Source organism: Odocoileus virginianus, chromosome 20, assembly GCF_023699985.2.
Source record: "Odocoileus virginianus isolate 20LAN1187 ecotype Illinois chromosome 20, Ovbor_1.2, whole genome shotgun sequence".
NCBI lineage: Eukaryota > Metazoa > Chordata > Mammalia > Artiodactyla > Cervidae > Odocoileus > Odocoileus virginianus.
The window spans coordinates 46031065-46051293 of record NC_069693.1 but is presented as its reverse complement, the minus strand read 5'-3'; the positions used below and the strand labels follow the sequence as shown (position 1 = coordinate 46051293).

Below are 20229 nucleotides of genomic sequence, written 5' to 3'. Positions count from 1 at the left end.
AGGCCAGGCCTTTCCTGCCCAGTGTTGGCTCCAGCCCCTCTGCGGTTGGGCCGCCCCTGAGGCAGCCTCAGTCACCATCCCCTGGGAGGAACCCTTTCTGGCCACCAGGAGGATTTTAGGAGAGTGCTTTCTGGACTCATGCTGCGTGGGCGGTGAACCCCAGGTGGGACCCCAGTGGGTGTGAGTGCCCAGTGCCCCCTGGGGCCCCAGCACCTTCTCGGTCTCTCGGCTGCACTTGATGATGAAGATATTGGCATAGATGTCCTCCACGCACATCCAGTTGGACAGGGATAGCGTGGTGTCCGTCCACACCCAGTCCATCACCGCCCGCAGCTCCACCAGGAATGGCACCAGCCGGAACCTGCCCGAGGCAGGGGCACCATCAGGAGGGCCGGAAGGAGGACAGCCCTCCCCCGCCCAGCACCCCAGGCTGGCCACACTCACCCCTGGAAGAGGAAGAGGTTGAGGTGGTTGTACTTCTTGGTGAGAAAGTTGCCAAGGATGCGGGTGGGGTAGCCGCAGCGGATTTGGTAGGCGGACAAAGCGAAGTAGATGCATTTCACAAAGTACCACAGCTGGGCCACCGCGTTCTGGCTGAACATCCTGGACGGGACCGGGAGGCCAGGTTAGAGGTCAGGGTGCCCCACCCCCCAACCCTGCCTCCACCAGGCACCACAAAGCCTGTGTCCGGGCGGGGCCTGAACCCTGGCACGCACCGCTCGGTGACGGCGGGCAGGATGAAGAACATCCAGAGGTGGACGGCCAGCACCAGGACGACCTGGAAGGCCAGCTTGCCCAGCACAGTCTTGCGCAGGTAGAGGGCACGGTCGATGACCATGGTACTGAACTGGATCAGCAGCATGACCAGGAAAGCCTCGGGCACCTGGTCGTCTGACAGGGAGGATGTGATGTCCGTGGCTGCCGAGTGCTTCTGTGGCCGGGAGAGCAGAGGTTAGGGGTGCTGGGGAGGCCGTGGGGCCTGAGCTCACCAGGGCTGAGACCCAGCTCACCCCAAAGGCCCAGAATCCGAAAATGATGATGATGAAGTCGATGACGTCGGCCAGGAACATGAGGGCGTAGACGTCGGTAGCGGCCCGGTACTTCGTGTGCAGGATGTCCTGGAAGAAGCGCCGCACGGGCCAGTACATGCTCTGGGCCCTGCGGGCGGGTGGGCTCAGTCCAGGCCCTGCTCCTCCCTCCCACCCTCATCTGGGCGCTCCCAGCCGGGCACTCACAGGGACAGGCAGAAGCTCTGCAGCCGGACCCCCAGCACCCTCACTCTTTCCCGGGGGCGACTCCGCTTCTTCTCTCTCCGCAAGGCCGCTGCCCCCGCCGCCGCCACCGCCACTGCTGCCGCCTCCTCCTCGCCTTCTGTGGGGAACAGCTGCCACTGATGATGGAGCCCGCATGGCACAGGTTGGCCCAGCTCAGGCTCCTGACCATCCCGAGAAAGCCCGAAGGGGCTGCCAGTGCAGCCAGCCCACTTTGTACAGACCAAACGAGAGCAGGGACCTCCCCAGGGTCACCAGCAGAGGGTGTGAGGGACGTGGGGTGTGAGCGGCTCCACCAGGTGGGCCCTCATACCAACGGCCTGTCCTCTGGCTTCTGTGCTATCCTTCCTCCTCCTCCTGAAACGGAGGCTGATGCGCCTCTTGTCGCCGGGCTCTAGGGGCCCACCCTTCACTTCCGCCTGGCCGTTGTCCTCAGCAGGGGGCCTGGCGGCCCCTCCTGGCTCCTCTTGGGGTGTGGGCAGGGCTGGCTCCTCCTCAGCCCCCTTCTCCTTGGCACTGCCCCCGTCGTGCTCCTTGGACAGTGGGGGGTCCTCATGGTCCCAGAGGCCATAGCACTGTGGAGGGAGGCAGGCTGGTGAGGCTGGCACGGCCACGCAGGGCTGGCTGAGATGGCCAGGCCCCCCTTGGGCCCCACTGTGTCCGGCCTGCTTCCTGAAATGGCTGTGCGTGTGCACGTGTGTGTGTGTGTTCCCATGTGTCGACCTATGAGTGCAGGTGTGTGTGTGTAAGCACTCACCAGCAGCTGTGCACGGTGGAAGAAGAGCGCCATGAGCTGCAGCAGGTCATACTTGACGTAGCTGTCGCTCTTCTCCAGGCCCAGGATGCGCGGCGGGAAGTAGGGCTTGTTCTCATAGCGCCGCAGCACTGCGTGGCTGTTCCAGGGAAAGAAGCCAAACTGGAACAGGTACTTGGCGACCACAGTGACCTGCAGGGGAGAGAGGTCAGCGTGGTGCCTGCACCCACCCCCACCCGCACCCCTCCAGCGACGCCCACCTCGGTGAAGATGATGGCCGTCATCCAGAAGCGTTTGCTGGGCCGTGGGATGGAGAGCATGGCCCACAGGAAGACCAGCACGGGCAGCACGAGGGAGGTGGCTGAGGCAGTGACCATGTGGTTGAGGACAATGACGAAGTAGCACAGCAGCTCCGAGTGGGCAGCCACGCACTGGTACATGGCCTCCAGCAGCCGCAGCACCCGACCCCGCCCTGCCGCAAACTGCTCCGCCTCCTCCAGCTCCGGAATGTGCACGCACCTGCGGGGGACCAGGCTCAGGCCTGGTGCAGAGGCCTAGACGGCACCAGCACCTGCACAGGCTCGTAGCCTCGGAGGCCACCCGCTGTGCACCCCTCCCTGCTCACCTGTCCAGGAGCAGCTCGCTGGCCGTGCGCATTCGGCCGCGGCCGCCGGCGGGAAGCTCCCCAGAGCCGCGCAGAGAAGCCCCGGGCTCGGTGACCACCTCTTCGCTGCTGCTGCGGGTGTTGTAGCCGGTGCTCAGGGGGCTGCTGGCGTCCTCGGTCATGCTGCTCAGCGGCTCCTCCACCCCCAGCCCGCTGCGGGAAAGGGCAGCTCACAAGGCGGCCTGCGCTCTGCCGGGGCTCTGGGGCAGTCCTGGAGGGCCTCTGGGGCAGTCCTGGAGGGCCTCTGGGTCTCTGGTGGACAAGGGCCCAGCCGGCTACCGCCCCCTGTGCAGCAGCTCAGGCGCTGGGGCTGGACAGGCCGCGTGAGGTGGGTCCCCGCTGTCCTGAGCCGCCCACCCCCGCTCCTACCTCGATGCTGTGCTCAGCGCATCACGGGCCGCCTCAGCTTCGCTGGCGTACAGCTGGTCCACCACGTCCCGGCGCACCTCTCCGCCCTGCAGGGCAGCCAGGGGCTCAGGTCAAACGACTTGGGCAAAGGAGGGGGGGGAGGGGGCGTGACAGGTGTCTGTGCAGGGGCGGGGCATGTGGTTGTGGGCGGGGCGTCGGTGTAGGGGCGGACCCAGGGGCGTGGCACGGCGGGGCCGGGAAACCCGCTCACCCGGAGCAGCTCCTGTGTGAGCAGGTAGCGCTCAGCGCGCAGTACGTCGCTCATGGCGCGGTGGTGCCGCGTGAAGTCGTGCAACCAGCGCGTGAGCCCGTCCACCAGCGCCTGCCCCAGCACCCACAGGAACTGCACAGCGCTCAGCACTCGCTGCATCACATGGCTGCGGCCTGCGGCGAGGGTGGGGCAGGAGGGCGTAAAGGAGCGGTCAGTGGGTAACCCCCGCTCCCTGACCCCAGGTTTTGGCTCCAACTCACCGGTCACCTCGTCCTCCAAGCCCTCTGCCGGCCCTGCCTCCTGGCTTGGGTCGCCTCCTAGGCACAGGGGATCTGATCAGCGCTTTGCCTCCCCACCACCCCACAACCTGCCCACAGCCAGACTCACCTGTGCGCAGCTGCTCGGCCTGCTGCTGCCGCTGCTGCCGCAGCACAGTCTGCGCGTTGGTCACCCACGCCTGGTACGCCATCTGCAGGCAGGGCCCTGGGTTAGCACCCCGCCGCCCCTGCCATGGGATCCCATTTACCCACCTCTGCCTCCCATCCAGGAGCAGCCTGGGGTCAGGAGGCCAGAGTGGGGGCCATCAGATCCCCAGAGGGCTGTGGTGGGAAGACTGGGCTGGTGCATGAGTCCACCCAGCACGTCCTGGCTACCACTCAGCGCCAGTCCCCATGCTAAGAACAGGAGCCTAAAGGTGGACAGGAAGGGCGTGTCTAGCAAACAGTGAGCCTTCTCAAGAGGTCAGGGCCTGGAGAGGTGGGCAGAGGGGCACACAGCTGCCCATGACCTGTACCCCTAGATCCTGCCTTCCCCCCATATGTGAGTGCAGGAGGTCTGAATGGGCTGGGTAGGTGCCCCCGGCCTAGGGAGTGTCAGGCCCACATGCTCACCTGGAAGGCGCTCTGTGATGATGGCCTGGGGTCCTCAGGCTGGGCTTCCTCCTCCTCCTCACTGTCTGACTCGAACAGGAAGTAGTCCCCAGAGTGGATAACTGCGGGTAAGGGGGGCACTGAGAGCCAGCCACACTCCCTCCTCCCCCCAGACCCTCAACTTCATCTCCTTGGTTTGGGATGGATGCAGTAACAGTCTGGCTATTCTGGCCAGCTTGAGCCCCTCAGTAGCCCGTGACCCTGTGGCAAAGGCCTGCATGCCACCCTCCCGAGGGACAGCCATGGGCAAGAACCAGGGGGTGGCAGGCCGGGGGACAGCGGCACATGCACAGGACACAAGCAAGAGCAGGGGGACGAGACCAGACTGGACGAGAGGAACACAAGCGGGCAGGACTGGGAAGGAGGGACACTGCCAGCCAGCAGCCAAGATTCAGACTTCTGAGGCTAAGAGTTAGAAAGCAGAAGACACACAGAGCCTGTTGTGGGGACGTGGCCCCTGATGACCCAGAGGCTCAGTGTGAAGCCTGAGAGCAGGGCTCCCGGGAGGTGCCGGCCAGGTCAGTGCAGGGCAAGAGGGAGGTCTGCCTAGTCACAGCAGCCCTGAGAGGGTGGTCAGGAAAGGCTGGGTGGGGGCAGTACCTGTGGCGTGGTCCAGCCAGGGCCGCCACCACTGCTGTGGTGGCGGGGAGGCGCCCCCTGGACTGCCGGGCCCTGTGGAGGGGCAGGGTGCGCATGAGCCAGTGGGGAGGGGCGCAGGCGGCCCCTCAGAGGACACAGACTCGGAGCCCTTAGGCAATGAAGGGGCTACATGAAGTGCCACGGGGGGTGGAGGGCAGCCCACAAGTGCAGACGGATAGTCACAGTCGGGCCATGTGGCCTGCAGGGACAGAGTGACCACACAGCACAGGGCGGATGGGCCAGAAGCCCCGTGGGACGCCACACAGCACGGACACGGCTCCAGCGGGTGTGGACACATGGGATGTGGGCACTGAGGCTCTGTCCACACTCACCTGGCTCTTGGCCGGGGTCTGGGGAGCCCTGAAGGCGGCCTCGGTTGGCCCGGCCCTGCCTGTGCTTCTCCTGCTTGGCCCGGATCCGCTCCATCCTGCAGAAGGGGAGGTGGCTCAGCATTGGGCAAGTTAGGAAAGCCCTGGCCTTGCCCACACGGCACCTACTGTCTTTTCAGCTGGGCCAGTGACTTCTCCTCCGCCCTACGGTGGAGCTCGATGGTCTTGAGGTTGGCAGCATTGTAGAGGGCGAAGCCCCTGTAGGGCAGCAAGGCTGGGCATTAGCTACGGCCTGGCCCAGGGCGCTCAGTCCTACCCACCCACACCCACCTTGTCCTGCTATGGGGAGAGGGAGACCCTCTTAGAACCTCCAGTATCACAGGGTAGGAAAGAAGGAACAGGAGCAGCCAAAGCACAGGGCTAGGGAGGAAGGCCTTCCAGCGGGGATGTGCCCTCAGTCCAGCCAACAACCAAGAGGGGGGCGAGACCGCGCATCGCCAAGGTCCTGAGAAGGTCCCAGGGGGTCTGTCTCCTTGGTTCTCCCTCTAGGTGACAAGTCAAGTCACGGAGGGGCGGCACACCTGGAGGCCTGCAGGGCGGTGGCGCGGAGCTCGGCCTGAACGTGCAGGAAGTAGTAGCTGAGGAACACCCTGCGCTGCAGCAGCAGAAACAGGAAGCAGACGCTGTCCCACAGGACGCCCGCCTCCTCCACGGGCAGCAGGCAGTCCTGGTCGCGGCCCAGCATCTCCTTGGCTGCAGACGGATACGGTCCAGGTCAGGGTCCCGTAAGCTGGATGTCACAGAGCACCCCCGGGGCCCTGCCGCCCACTTCGCCCACTCACGGTCGTAGTAGCCCTTGACGGTGCATACGAGGCTGAAGAGCTGGATAACCCAGCAGAAGCTGCTCTGCATCTGCTCCACAAAGACGCAGGACAGGAGCTGTGGGCGGAGGAGTCAGTCTGGGTGTCAGGGTGGGGCAGAGCCAGGAGGGTGGGGCAGAGCCAGGGGGGTGGGGCGGGGCCAGGGGGTGGGGGCCAGGCTCACAGAGAGCATGTTCTTGGAGATGATGACAGTGACGTTGTAAAGGATGAGGCAGTCCCACAGCACGAGGCGGGCACGTGTGTCCTTCTGCTGCAGGCTGGTGCCGAAGAGCAGCAGGTAGAAGCAGGCCAGTAGGTAGCCCAGCCCAAAGACGCTGATGCGCGTGGCCCCTGTGATGAACACCACCACCAGCACCAGCCAGAAGAGGTAGCGGAAAACGGCCACCTTCAGCATGTCGAGGTAGGACCTGCCGGGTGGATGGCACCGTGGACCCAGGTCACCACCACCTCCCCGGCAGCCCAGGACCACGGCCCCAGGAGCCCCACAGCCTCTAAGACCCCCACCTGCAGTGGATGAAGTTGGGCACAGGGTTGGGCTCCCCCCGCAGCGGCTCCAGGCAGTCAGTATTGACACCGGCCATGTGCCGCCACTCCTCCGTGCGCTCGGCCGAGAACACCTGCCATTGCTGGGAGGCGCAGAGCAGCAGGAGGAAGTCACCTGTGGGCAAATGGGAGGCCACTGTCACGCCTGGAAAGTGCAGTCCACTTCCTGCCAGCTCGGCCCTTATCCTGGGGTGATGGGGTGTGTGGGCAGCTGAGCAGAAAATCCATGCGTATTTATGCCTGCATCTACACACCGTGTGGATGTGCATGTGGGTGTTGGAGAACATGCCTGCGTACATTTTCTGTGTGTACATGTAGATCTACACACACAAACCACACGCGTCAGGAAATGAGGCCAACATGAGCCTGACTATGCCATGTGGCATCAGTCTCCACACCCGTGTCCGCCTATGTCCACACCTGCATGCACACCTGTGCCCACACCAGGGAGCAGACGTGTCTGTGTGGTGGAACGTGTACACGTGAGATGTGCCTGTGGGATGGGGTACATTCACAGGACACAGACCCCACAGGGAATGGCAGGACTGGACTGCCTGGTGAGGCCTGGGCGATGGGCCCCTGGCTGGCTGGAGAGGAGGGTCGGTGCCCACCCACTGCCCGTCCCATGGGCATCTGCACAGTCTCAGCATGGCTGGCAGTGGCGTGTGTGCGTGAGGGGCTGGTGACTCACTGATGAGGTTGGTGGCATTGGGGGCACTGAAGAAGTCAGGCAGGTACAGCCACTTGATGAGCGCGGAGTTCATGGGGACGGCCCGGCTCCAGCGCCATGGGTAGTCTGTAGACAGAGGTAGTCTGTCACCCACTGTCCCGACCCACCTCCAACCCCAGTAACCCCAGAAGTCACTCATACACACTGTCTTGCACACAGGCCCAGAGAGCCCAGTTCTCATGGACATGCGCTCCAGGCACCCTGGGTGGGTGGGGGGATGTGGGTGGGGCACAGGGGTTGAGGGGAGTGGGGCAGGCCCCCTGCGTGTGGGCCATGGCCCAGGTAGACCCAAATGAGGCTTCACTGTGCACCTGTCAGAATGGCTAAAAGAAAATAGTGTGGATGCCCAGTACCAGAGCAGAAGGGAACTGGCAGGACCACCTGGGGTGATCACCCCAGAGAAACAGAAACCATGGCCCCACAGACACCTGCACACTGGCGAACGAGCAAACCTCTATAGCACCTAATCCCCGACATCTCAGACCTGGAGATGGCCTGATGCCATCCAAGGGTGAAAGGTCAAGCCCACTCTGGCGCATCCAAAGCATGGAACTGCCTACTAGGGGTCGCAAGCCAAGTGGCATCTAGCCCACAGCCCAGTGCACCTTGACCCTGAACAGTGTCTCATGAGAGAAGCCAGAGCCCGAGGTTAAACCATCCTACTCACACGCTGTTCTAGAAACAGCAAACCACAGGGACAAAGACCACGGTGGTCACTGGAAGCAGGGTGGGGGGCTGATGGCAAGAGGAGGTGGGAGGCAGGTACCTGGGGGGCATACAGAGCTCCTGCCCTGGTCAGCACCAAAGGATGAATTTTACTACATTACAGGCTGCTGGGGGAGCCCAGGACAGAGCACAGGCTGACAAGGGGTCTAACCTGACAAGGTGTGCATGACACACCTTCGGGGGGGGGGGGGCGGGGGGAGAATGGAGCCACCCTGAGTAACTTCAGAAACGGTGTCTTAACTAAAGACTGTCCAGCGAGAGGGTGCTGGAGCAGCGACACTCATAGCAGCAACACAGCCATGGCCCTTGTCTTGGTTTCTGAGTTTCACTCTCCAGTGAAAGGAACCAGGCTCCATGAGGCAGGGGCCACTTTCCTGGGGCGGGGGAGCAGGGGGTCTCTTGTGGTGGCAGCACCTCGTAGAACCAAGTGAGGACATGTCCCAGGGCCGTGCAGGGACTGTGTGAACTCAAAGCCCCAGTGACAGGCAGGAGCAGAAGCCCAGGAATGAAGGCCCAGAATCTGTTTGGACAGGGAAACAGCTGGACAGACCAGCAGGGTGAGAGGACAGCTCTCTTAGAGAAGATGCCAACCGAGCATCACAGGGGACAAAGAAAACCAGACAGTCCTGTGGATGGATCCCCTGAGTGGGTGAGGGTTTACATGGAAACGAGACCCTCGCCAGGTCCCAAGGTCTCTTCCACAACCACACACATGACAGTGACAAGCAGTGTCAGGCCCGGTGGTGGAAGGCCGCCACCTGTGATGGGATACACTGGCCCCAATGTGACGCCCTGAGACGGACTATTCGCAGCTGCACATTTCTTGCCAAAGACGCATAAACTCGTCTAATGAAAACTGATGGTGCAGCGTGGAGAGTTTCTAGAAGCAACTGCTTCGTGCTCCGGAAGCCTCAATATGACAAGAGACAGAGAAGCCCAAGAAGACCGTGGGGCCAGCTCGAGGGGTCTTCTCAGAGGCCTAGGACAGAGAGCTAGGGGGAGGGGCCATCAGGGCTGGCCATGGCAGCCTGTGGCTCTGCCCGGTGTCGGGGCCCTGCACCTCTTCTGGTTCTTAACTTGGGTCGCCGTGCCAGGTGGAGTCAGAGGCTGACGCTCACATCAGGGAAACTAAGTGAAGGATGTTTACAAACCCCGTTGTGCTTCTGCTGTTCTCTGTCAAAACTCAGACTGTCAACCAAAAGGGGCATTTCACGAGCCAGGGATCTGCCTTCCACAGACACTGAGGGAGGAAGGGCCTGCCTGGGGGCTCCACGGGCACCGCTGAGATGCTCCAAATGTGAAAGGAAGCACAGGACATTACAAGGCATCCAGAGAAACCCCTGTACTAACAGGAGGGAGAGAAACCCAAGCTCCTCTCACAGAGAAGCCACTTAACAAGTGCGCCAGGAGTAACCGAAGTCGGAACCGACCTCCACTGCATGCAGGCCTGCCTGCAGCAGGGAGAGTCTGCAGGTGTGGACGTGCACACACAAGACCGAGCACCAGCCTCTCAGCATGCAGGGCTGATGGCTGCTCACTCCCCCGGTGGGGGCTGTTCCTGCCCACATGTTCACCAGTGTCTAAGCCTGGGGCAGAGTCCACAAATCCAAGATCAGGGCTTTCTGCCAGCCTGTGGCCTGACTCCAGAAAGGTCATAACAGGAAGGCAATAGAAGGAGATGGCCAAGTGCTCCTGTCAGGTCCTGCTCAGAGCCAGCAGCTACCAGGGACACAGCCTTGAAGATGCGGCCGCTGAGCTTGGATGGCACACCAGACCAAGGTGTCATCCAGGGATGGGCAGCTGTTTGTGGTCACCGCCCTGCGCATAGAGGCCTCCACCCTGGGCCTACTGGACGTGAACTCCAGACAGCCCCCACTAGCCAAGAGGAGTGCAGGGCTGCTCCCTGGACTGTTTTCCAAACTCTCAACCTCTCTGATGATTTGAAACTTTTCAAAATAAAATGTTTGGCAAAAAGAAAACAATGATTCAGGGAGACCAATGAACGAAGGGCCAGCACTGCCCCCTAGAGCTGGAATGACTGCGGCCCACAGAGCCCATGGAGGGGGAGGGGGTGCAGGTGGAAGGCGCCTGACACCACACCAGGGGCAGGGCACCCAGCGTGTGCCCGGCCGGCAGCCCACTCACCAATGCACAAGGCTGGGGGGACACCCAGGCACAGCAGGTACTGGTACAGCAGGAAGAGCGCCAGGAACAGACAGTAATTGGGCCAGAGGCGGGCGATGGCCTCCCGGCGTCGGCGGGTAAGGATGGCCACCAGCCAGCAGCCATGCAGGATGACCATGAAGTTCATGCGCTGCCCGATCACGTTCACGGCCGCCAGAAAGCAGACCTGGGGGTGGCAGAGCGGAAAGGAGTGGCCAGGGTGAGGACACAGTGAGCCAGTGGCAGTGGGGGTCCTCCTGGCTCTGCCTCTGGGCAGCCTTGGTGGGCAGAGGGTGTTGTGCCCAGGACAGGGGCAGCAGCCCAGGCCACTCTCCTGGAGGAGCAGAGAGGCTAAACATGTCTCCATGCTGGGGAAATTGAGGTGGGGGTCCTGCAGCAGAGTTGAGCCCAAGCCTGAGCCCACCTCCAGCTGGGGCTCCCAGCCCCCATGGTCTGCACGCCCCACCCCCCCATCCCCTCAAGCCTTTGCTTAGCAAAGGCCCCATGTGGCTGAGCCCCTACCCGGGGAAGGGACAAGGGTTGACCCCCGCCTCACCTCCAGCCCAAATTTGTAGAAGAAGAAATTCACGTAGTACTTGAGGCAGCTGGGCAGGTCACAGTCCAGCCGCTGGCGGGTGCCCTCGGCGCAGACGGCCTGGGCAGGCAGCGGGGCCAGCTGGTGCCGGCGGCGGTGGTAGTCCTGGCTCCGGTACACCATGGCCTCGAACACCAGCAGCAGCAGGATCTGCAGGTGGTTCTGAGGGGCGAGGGTGGTCAGGCCTCACCCGCCCCGCAGTGCCCCTACCCGGCCCACCTGCCTGCTGCACTCACCTGGATGTAGCCCAGGTTGGGAAAGCCCTTCCGCACTCCAAACCAGTTGGCGGGGTCGACAGGCCCGCGGTACAGCAAGGACTGGCGGATCTCCGTCTTCTGCAGGTTCGTACTGTTGGGGAACGGCTGGGAGAGGAGCGGCGGACACTGCATGCTGACCCCTGGGATGGACCCCCACCCAGGCCCTCTGCACCTGCCCCTCCACTGTGGCGCTTACCTCCGTGCAGTTGCTGGCGTACTCGTGGGGGTTGACCACCTTGAGCTGGTACAGCATCTTGCATACGATGATGATGCAGGTCCACACAGTGGCCAGGCACGAGGCCATGGGCCGGAAGCGTGGGTAGGGCAGGGCGAAGGCCCAGAGCACAACTAGCAGGAAGTTCAGCACCGACACCTATGGGTGTTGGTGGCCGATCAGCACCCTCCCCACAGGCCCCTTGCCCCTCCCCCATAGCACCCAGGGGGCCCACGCGGGTATGCGAGCATGTCCATACTCACCTCCTTCAGAGCCACCCACACGGTGTACAGGGCCACCAGCTTGAAGACATGCAGCTCCAGCAGGCGCCGCACCAGCACCTGCACGCGGGTGATGACGTCCGAGAAGCCAGTGGCCAGGTCCAGCAGGCGCTCGGCCACCAGGCCCCACTTGCTGGCTGGGGGTGTTGGAGGGATGGACAGTGAGGAGGAGGGGCCCGGGCCATCCTGTCCCGTGCAGATGGGGCTCCAGGACTCAAGTTCAGACACCTTGAACTTACCCTCTGGGACCTGCGTGGACTGGTGGGGGCTGGCTGTGCCCAACCCCTCGTCCCTAGGCATCTCCTCCTCTTCCTCCTGCTGCAGCAGGGGGGTCCGGCTCACCGCGTCCTGCCTAGGACAGGGCCCCGGAGTGTCCTTCCCACCCGCACTCCTGGGGTGGCCCTGTAGCCCCTTCCTCTCTTGCCTCCCCCACCCCAGCTCTGGGACCCCGGCTGTGGGTGCTGCAGCCACCAGGTGGGAGCATGGGGCCTGCTGACCTCCTGACCCCTGTGACCCCAGTGGGGCACCTAAAGGTGACGGCTGAGGCCCTACCCCTATTCTGGGTCTCCTGCCTGATGCCACCAGCCTCTGCAGACCCCCAGCCCCAGAGGGCAGGCCTACCCAGGAACCCAGCGTGGGATGCAGGCACCGGGCAGCGGCCAGTGCTCAGGGTCGGTGAGCTGCATGAAGGGCCGGTGGAAGTAGTGCAGCTGCAGGATGCAGGCGAGCAGAAAGAAGCCGGGGACCAGGATGCTAGAGAAGAGCTCAGACACGCTGAACTGCTCCAGGCCCAGGTCCCCCAGCCTGGGTGGGGAGGCGAAGTAGGAGTCAGCACAGTTGCATGACCCCCACAGTGGCGTCCCACACCCTCCACCCCCGCCCAGCCCCGCCCCAGACTCACTGCTCATCGGTGAGGCCCGTCAGGTTGCGCCAGTAGGCCGGGAAGTCCTGGAACTGGAAGGTGTAGACGGCCACCAGCACCAGCATGGTGTAGGCCACTACCAGCCACCAGAACGCCTTGAGCAGCTTCCGCCACAGGCTGTAGTAGACCTACCGGCCAACGGGCATGGTGAGGCTGGCCGTGAGGCCCCAGCCCCCTGACTCCACGCTCCCCGATGCCCCTGCCCCCACCACTCTGCACCCTGTGTCCCCACACCTGGAAGAGGATGAGACAGAGCAGGAAGAGCAACATGTAGACGATCTTGTAGACCACCAGGCGGCCAGCAAAGCTGACCACGATGAACATGCCTGCACACACGTAGATCCAGTACTTGGCGTAGATGCCCCTGACCAGCTCCCCCAGGCTCTGCAGCAGCATCTGCGTCCGCGTGGGCTCTGCAGTGGGTGGGGCACAGCGTCAGGACCAGGCAGGTGGGCAAGGAGCTCCCCCCCAGTCACCCAGCCCTCCCACACACTCACCTGTGGTGGCCACGGTGACCTCCGTCAACGCCACCGGGGCCCGCGCCCTCCTCAGCAGCTTCTCCTTCACAAACTGGCGCAGCAGGAGCCAGAAGGTCAGGGTGCACAGCAGCTGGGGAGAGGGGGGCGGCATCACCGAGGGGCCTAAGCAGGGGAGCCAGAGGCAAGACTGCAGCGGGAAGGTGTCCCCCCACCTGCCATCCTCCTCGCAGGAACGAGTTCACATACAAACGCACACACACTCCTACATGGCGGCTCCTACTCACACACGATCTTGTGTGCACACAGACCCACAGGTGAACACAGGCTCACATGTGTTTGCATGCTTGCATGCCCGCAGACTCACATAGTGAGGTGTGACCCACAGCCCTCCCACGCGGCCAGCGGTGGCATGGATGTCCAGGTGCAGTGACCTGTCTCACAAGGGGACACCATGAGGGCACAGAAACTCACTGGGACCGGGGACCACATGCGGTGCTCACAGAGCCCGTCTCAGGACACAGGATGGTGCCCCTAGCAACATGAGGTCGTCACTCATTCACTCGACAAACACTAACTGAGCAACTATGCTGGGCTTGGCCAGGGGGTCCTGGTGACAGCCAGACGCGGGCCCTGGGCTGCAGCATGCCCACCGCACTGGGAGCCAGGTGAGGGCCGGGAGGACTCACCATGGCGCCCAGGTCCAGGCAGGGGTAACGGGTGTGCTCCAGCCCCAGCTGGCGCAGGCTGACAGGGCCCAGGGTGGTGGGCAGCTCAGTCTGCAGGTCCATGGCCCACACGTAACGCAGGCAGCAGAGCGCCAGCCCATAGAGCAGAATGAAGGGCGAGCAGAGCATGGCCAGCTGGTGGCGGCTGCGAACCGTCCAGATGAGGCAGGCCCAGAGCAGCAGCACGAAGGTCAGCCAGCTGTGGTAGGTGATGCTCCACACCTGTGGGCCGGGGTGGAGCAGGGCAGCACGCATGCTCCCCAGGCTGATGGCGTGGGGGCCCCCGACAGGAAAGCAAACCTGCCCTGCTGGCCCACCCATCCACCACACAAACGTGCACACACACACAACCATGTGGCTGGTGGCTGGCCTGGATGGCTTGTGGCCCAGCAGGTAGGCCACAGTCCCATCCACTTCTGGTGACAAGGCACCAGGCCACTGGAACGCTGTGGGAGCCCGTGGGAAGGCCCAGCCCCAGCTGGTCCAGGCCAGCGCCCTTACCATCATGGCAATGAGGGCACACACGTAGCTCTGGTCCATGATGAGGTGACCCAGGCCGTGCAGCGGAGACGTCTCCTTTGGCTCAACCAGTCGGGGGCATGCTAGGGTGAGGGCAGGGGTCACAGGTGAAGCAGGACCGCTGCTGGGGAGGCTCCAACATCATTAGGCCAGAGCCCCTCACCCACACCTGACTCAGCCCCCAAGCGCAGACAGTGCTGGAGCCGCAGCCTGGGGTGGGGGCGGGGGGAGCCGTGCTCAGCACAGTCTCACAGGGGCTCTGGGGGCAGAAAAGGGCCCAGGCTCCTGTCTGACCCTGTCCCCAATGCATCGTGGAACCCTGGCCCATCCTCGCCCCCTTCCCGGCCTTGGTTTTCAAGACTCTAGAGGGATGGGGTGGACAAGATAGCCTCAGTCCCTCCAGCTCTGTGAGTGCCCACATCTCCCAAGGCCAGCAGCTTCATCCCCTGCTTTGTAAAATGGAAAATGAGGCTTAGGGCAAAAGAAAAGAAAGAAAAAGCACCCAGGAAAAACACCCAGACCTGCCCTGGGGACACAGAGCCAGCCCAAGACAGAGCAGCAAATAACTCTGGGACTGAGAGGCAGGCAGACAGGCATGGGAGATCCCTGCAAGGTCTTGGGTCCGTGAGAGAATGAGTAAGTAAGTGAAAGTCGCTCAGCTGTGTCCGACTCTTTTTGACCCCATGGACTATACAGTCCATGGAATTCTCCAGGCCAGAATACTGGAGAGGGTAGCCTTTCCCTTCTCCAGGGGATCTTCCCACCCCAGGGATTGAACCCAGGTCTCCCGCATTGCACGTGGATTCTTTACCAGCCGAGCCAGGAAGGTCTGTGGGCAGTCCCAAAGAGGGGTGCAGCTAGAGAGGCTGACACAGAAAGGCCGCCAGGGGGCAGCACTGCATGGCTACATATACTTACAGAGCCGCTGCTGGACGGCGCTGTGGCCAGTGAGGTCGTGTACGATGCAGTTGTCCTCGGGGTCTGGTGTTGTGGGAGCAGGTATTGTGTGCTGTAGACAAGCCAAGCCCATGAGCGAAGCCCGTGGGCAGGGGGGGTGCCGGCCCCACCTCTCAGTCCCGACCCCTCACCTGGGCAGCCCCTTCCTCCTTGATGGCCACAACCCTGGCCTGACCCTGGGGCCACTGGTCCACCTCGGTCAACTCCACCTCCCGTGCATCATCGTCTCTGGCCGCCTCCTTCCTCTGTGGAGACCAGAGATGAGGCTCAGCCCCCTCGCCCTGGCTCAAGGGGGTGGGGGATGCAGGGCGCTGGCCTGGGTGCTCACCTGGTCCGCAGGCTGGCGGGCGTGGAGCTTCAGGAGCGAGGTCACCGTGTAGCAGAGCAGCAGCAGGATGCCGGGGCTCACATACACGGGCCAGTCATGGTCGGCATTGATGACCAGCATGTTGGGGCTGGAGCAATTGGTGGGGGCCACGAAATCCTTGAGACCAAACACCCTGCCCAGAGAAGGCGTGTCGGTGACTGTGGCGAGGGGTTCACGGGTGCCGGGTGGGCAGGGCTAGGGCAAGGGCAGGGAGGTGCCTGGGGTGAGCCCTCACCTGGCCCAGATGCTGGCAGGTGGGAGAGTGGTCTGGGCGAGAGGCGTCTGGTAGCAATAGAGGCAGATGAGATGGCCGGTGCCAAAGCAGCCCACCATGACGCAGAGTGTGTTGAAGCCCAAGGGGCTGATGGGAAAGTGACAGGCCCACCAGGTGCCAATGGCCAGGAAGAGCAGGAAGTAGACACTGGAGAAGGCTGAGGGGTGGGCGATGCCTGCAGGCCAGGCAAGGGCACACAGGGTCACTCCTGGTGGGGGTGGCTTGACCACCGTCTCGCCGGCCAGTGGGGAGTTTGGCTGTTGAGACCCCTCCTAGTGTGGTGGTCAGAGGTGGGGTCCCAGCCCCCTGCCCACTGGGTACCTGCCAGTGCGAGCAGCATGATGGCCAGGGTCCGCCCAGCTGCCACGAGCAGCCAGTGCGCTGTGATCCGGAACCGGGCAGCCAGCCGAGATCTCCGCGTGGGGGACAGTGCAGGGGCTTCCTGCAGCTCCCCCAGGGAGCCAGTGTCTGCTTCCTCACTGTCGTCATCCTGCCGAAGTCATGGGAAGAGCAAAGGTCAGGTACGTGGGGGGGGGGGGAGGAGCCCACCCCATGGCCATCTCCCTGGCCCCCCTCCACACCCACTGCTGGCCCTCTGAGGTCACAGGGCCGCCAGCCTGTGTCCAGCAGTGCTGCCCTCCATGCCTGGTCTGCCCACCACCTTCCCACGGCCTCGCAGCCCTGGAGGCCTTCCTGGAGGTGGCCCACTGCGGCAGTGACACATTCCTGCCAAGGCCTGGCACTCAGATGACCCAGGTGTCCCTCAGGTGCAGCTTCCTTATCTCCCACCTGTGCCAGGGGCCCCGAGGACAGCCCAGCCCACAGGCTCGTGCATCCGTGCCCCATGCCCCTGGCCTGAGAGCGCCCCAGTGGGGACACATGGCAGGGCCACAGGTGCCCCTCCCTCTACAATCACAGAGCAGCTCCACACCCTACTCCTGGCCCACAGCACTTTCCTTATAAGAACAGCAATGGAGGCTTGGGGGTGGAAGGACTCAGGTCATACTGCCAGGGGAGACCGCGCCCAGGGGACAGTCTACTCTCATTCTGTTGCCTGTGGGCATTCTCTGCCCTCACTCTGCAGAGTGAGGTGGGCCTCCTGGGTGTCCCTGGCCAGCCCTTCTGGCCTCACCTGTCCGCAGGCATGGAGACCCACCAGGGCCTGTCTCCTTGGCCCTGCCTCACGGTTTCCCAGAACAGACTGTTTCCTGGAATCGGGGAGCCAGAAGGAGGCAGAAAGAACAGCCTCTGTGTTGGAAGCCCAGGCCCTGGGTCCCTACCTGTGACATGGGCGCTGGCCTGTGCCTCACCTGCCCTGGCCAAGGTGGCCCTTGGCATCCAGGCTGAGGGCATGGGGGAGCCAGGAGCCCTGGTCACACCCCAGCTCCACATCTCCCAGCTGGGCAGCCTCAGCAAGCCCCCTAACCTCTCTGAATCCATCTTCTGCCTATCAAACGTAGGTGGGGAGCTGGGCAGGCCCCAGGGAGTGCTGCTGGGCCATGTCTGTTAGTGCGGAGGGGACAGGCCAGGGCAGGAGGCCCAGCCTTGTGGTCAGAGCAGTACCCAGGGTCCCCCTGTTATGTCCTGGAACGAGGGTGCGGGGTCAGCCCTGGAAGGCACTATAACCAGGCCTGAGCTCACTCCACCCACAGCCTGGCTCCAGCCCTGGGAAAGCTGCCGTGGAAAATGAGCGCTTCTGGGTGTGGGAAGAACAGAAGCAGCTGCTGGGCAAAAGGACAGGTGCTGGGGGCCGCTAGCAGCATCCAGCCTGCCTCGGCCAGTCCCCCAGGCCGCACCCCTCACCACAGCCCATCTGAAACGCAGGACAGGCATGGATACATGTTTGCCAAGTTGGGATGGGCGCATGTACGTGGATGCATGCGCTATGGCCCTGCCAGGTGGTGTCGTCCACAAGGGGCGCTGTGCCTGCTTCTGCCTCAGACCTTAAATGCTGGGTGCCTGTGATGCCTGTGATGCTCTGAGGTCCGAGGGGTGATGGGCAGCGTGGAGTGGGGGGCTGGCCCCTCCCTCTGCCCCAGGCATGGGGAACCAGCCAGCCCCTCCCCAGCGGAGCTGTTCCTGGAAGCCCTGGCTCTGCTAACGAGGAAACCAGAGGCTGTTCTGGCCCCTGTGCCCGCCAGTGCCACGCGCCATAGGGATAGAGGGAGCCAGCCAGTCAGGGGGCTGCCCCAGCCCCCACTCCACCCTCACAAGTACCTGGAAGAGCCGCTTGACCTCCAGGCCCCATCTCCTCTGTGAAATAGGGGTGCCAGCCTTGCCCCTCAGGACTCAGGGGATGGATAGTCAGTTGCAGGCTGAGCCCCACCCCAGCCCACAATGGGAAGCACCCCCTCTCTGGGGACTGAGGCCCTCATTTTCACAAGCATCAGCAGCCTGACCAGAGGACACTGGGGCTAAGGGTGTGAGCCTGTGTCCCCCACCGCCTCCTGGGCAGGGACTCTATATCACAGACCTTACCGAGCCCTGGAGACCAGGTCCTACTGGACAGAGGCTGAGGCCAAGTGTGGGACCCAAACGAGGCTCAAGACTTCAGCCCTCGTGCGGGAACAGGAGAGCTGAGCCATCAACCAGAGGACACGGAGGGAAGACCCAGGGTGGGACCCAAAGGACTCTGATGCAGGGCCCTGCTCTAGGTCTCCAGCTACACAGCCTCTGCCCCATCCACAAGCCCACTGATGCCCTCGCTGTGGGTGGGGCTCCTCAAAGATCCGTCTGTCAGTCCATCCATCAGTCCCCAGGTGCTCCTTGACGGCCAGCACACACGGCCTCCCAGCACCACTGATTCCCTGTGGCCTGCAGCCTCGAAGACCCTCCATAGGAGCAGCTCTTGGGGCAGATGCTGCCTGCAGCCCCTGCACGTGCTGAGACCATGTGCTGTGATGCCAGTGCCCCTTGAGACACGCACTTGACCTCTCCACTGGTGTCATGTCTCTCCACAGTGGGCACATACAGGCTTTTACAACTAAAATGTCCACATTTGTTTAAGAAAAGAAAAGAAAGAAAGAGGATGTACAACGGTCCTCAAATGGCTGGAACCCAGGGTGCCCCACAGCCCTCACCGGCTCCTGGACGTGCTGGCTGCACCGGGCTGTCCTCGTGAGGCGCCTGCAGACCCCAAGGCACAGGGACGAGACCACTAGGATGCCCAGGTCAGGGGCCACCAGGCGGATGGCATTGGGAATGTCCTTCAGGTCCAGCCTGTGGAGGGCAGGGAGAGCCCACGGTGGGCTTAGGGGGGCTGGGGCTGGTGGGGGCATCCGAGGAGCTGGAGACCCCCACCTCAGGCCCAGGAAATCCCCGAGGGAGACTGAGGACTCTCACCTCGTGACCCCAATATGCCGGGAGATGGTGTCCCAGGTGATGGTGTCCCAGGGGCTGCCTGTAGAGAGACGTGGGGGATCCAGGTCAGGCAGGTGGTCGTCAAGAAACCCCCTCCTTGTGGCCAAGAGGCCCTCCATCCCTCAAGCCACAGGTCCCCAGGTATTCAGGGATACTCGAGAATGCTGCCTATGCTGGTGGGGAAACTGAGGCCCAGCCAGGGAAAGTCTGATAGGTCAGAGGCCTGTTAGTTCTACCAGGCAGAATGGGGCTCACAGCCCAGCTGGGAGCTGTGTGTCTGTGGGGGGCTCTTAGGTCTGCTGGCCAAAGCCGACCGCTCCTTGGGAGGCAGGGGGGCCCACATGGGAAGCCTGGTCTCAGAGCCACCAGGACCAGAGGGCCCTCGAGGCACCTGACTTCCAGTCTCTAAGCTGAGGGAGACACATGATCTTCACAGAATGAAAATGGGAAGCTGGGTAGAATATCCTGCCAGCCACAATCCAGGTGGGACATGGAGGTGGGAAACCCCTCTCTGAGCAGTGGAGATGGGAGCCCAGGGCTCCTTCATCTGCACACTGGGGTGCTGGAGTCAGTGGAGGTGGAAGGGCTGGGTGCCAGTTGGAGAAGAATCTCCACAGGGTGAAAGGGTACAGGACGGTGGGCAGGCAGCTCACCAGGTCTGCTGGCACCCCTGTCCCCCCAGCCTAGCCTCTATGCCTCCAAAGGCTCAGGAGGAAGATGTGAGCAGGTGGGGCCTGAGAAGACCAGGGCTGTCCGGTGAGCCAGACACCAGGCTCAGTTCAGTGCTGCCAGTGCTCAGCCCAGCCCCTGTCGCTGGGGCAGTTAACCTGGGCCCATTTGCACTGGATATAAACAATGGATAGACACTCAGAGGTAGAAAAAGCCTGGGTGAGGCAGGGTGGCCCTGAGGCTGGCTGACCTTTCCAAAGAGTGTGAGGCTCCCCAACCCTGCCCAGGCCCTCTGGTGGCTCAGGGAGACCACTGGCTCTCCCCAAGGCCTGCTGCCCTCGAGCATCCCCCCCAGGCCCCCT

The 20229-nt window shown here is 63.2% G+C and overlaps 1 protein-coding gene across 3 annotated transcripts in view; it reads right to left on the bottom strand.

Moving 5' to 3' along the window:
• Positions 1 to 20229, bottom strand: part of PIEZO1 (piezo type mechanosensitive ion channel component 1 (Er blood group)) — a 56373-nt gene that overhangs the window by 2890 nt on the left and 33254 nt on the right. Inside the window, exons 4-44 of one of the 3 annotated variants that reach the window (XM_020911698.2) lie at positions 19181 to 19238; positions 18919 to 19057; positions 16160 to 16328; positions 15800 to 16013; positions 15526 to 15697; positions 15329 to 15442; positions 15159 to 15249; positions 14223 to 14323; positions 13683 to 13943; positions 13015 to 13126; positions 12752 to 12930; positions 12497 to 12645; positions 12217 to 12399; positions 11835 to 11947; positions 11578 to 11732; positions 11297 to 11473; positions 11080 to 11205; positions 10805 to 11005; positions 10231 to 10435; positions 7321 to 7425; positions 6591 to 6744; positions 6250 to 6493; positions 6048 to 6144; positions 5787 to 5958; positions 5374 to 5463; positions 5209 to 5303; positions 4838 to 4909; positions 4199 to 4299; positions 3696 to 3777; positions 3569 to 3625; positions 3309 to 3481; positions 3059 to 3144; positions 2651 to 2842; positions 2286 to 2544; positions 2029 to 2217; positions 1585 to 1846; positions 1236 to 1371; positions 1011 to 1158; positions 717 to 931; positions 445 to 603; positions 214 to 361 (exon numbers count right to left, since the gene is read on the bottom strand). In XM_020911698.2, coding sequence (XP_020767357.2) covers positions 214 to 361; positions 445 to 603; positions 717 to 931; positions 1011 to 1158; positions 1236 to 1371; positions 1585 to 1846; positions 2029 to 2217; positions 2286 to 2544; positions 2651 to 2842; positions 3059 to 3144; positions 3309 to 3481; positions 3569 to 3625; positions 3696 to 3777; positions 4199 to 4299; positions 4838 to 4909; positions 5209 to 5303; positions 5374 to 5463; positions 5787 to 5958; positions 6048 to 6144; positions 6250 to 6493; positions 6591 to 6744; positions 7321 to 7425; positions 10231 to 10435; positions 10805 to 11005; positions 11080 to 11205; positions 11297 to 11473; positions 11578 to 11732; positions 11835 to 11947; positions 12217 to 12399; positions 12497 to 12645; positions 12752 to 12930; positions 13015 to 13126; positions 13683 to 13943; positions 14223 to 14323; positions 15159 to 15249; positions 15329 to 15442; positions 15526 to 15697; positions 15800 to 16013; positions 16160 to 16328; positions 18919 to 19057; positions 19181 to 19238 — 6155 coding nt within the window. The remainder of the gene's footprint in view (positions 1 to 213; positions 362 to 444; positions 604 to 716; positions 932 to 1010; positions 1159 to 1235; positions 1372 to 1584; positions 1847 to 2028; positions 2218 to 2285; positions 2545 to 2650; positions 2843 to 3058; positions 3145 to 3308; positions 3482 to 3568; positions 3626 to 3695; positions 3778 to 4198; positions 4300 to 4837; positions 4910 to 5208; positions 5304 to 5373; positions 5464 to 5786; positions 5959 to 6047; positions 6145 to 6249; positions 6494 to 6590; positions 6745 to 7320; positions 7426 to 10230; positions 10436 to 10804; positions 11006 to 11079; positions 11206 to 11296; positions 11474 to 11577; positions 11733 to 11834; positions 11948 to 12216; positions 12400 to 12496; positions 12646 to 12751; positions 12931 to 13014; positions 13127 to 13682; positions 13944 to 14222; positions 14324 to 15158; positions 15250 to 15328; positions 15443 to 15525; positions 15698 to 15799; positions 16014 to 16159; positions 16329 to 18918; positions 19058 to 19180; positions 19239 to 20229) is intronic. The other 2 variants (XM_070451409.1, XM_070451410.1) reach the window with 2 other exon arrangements.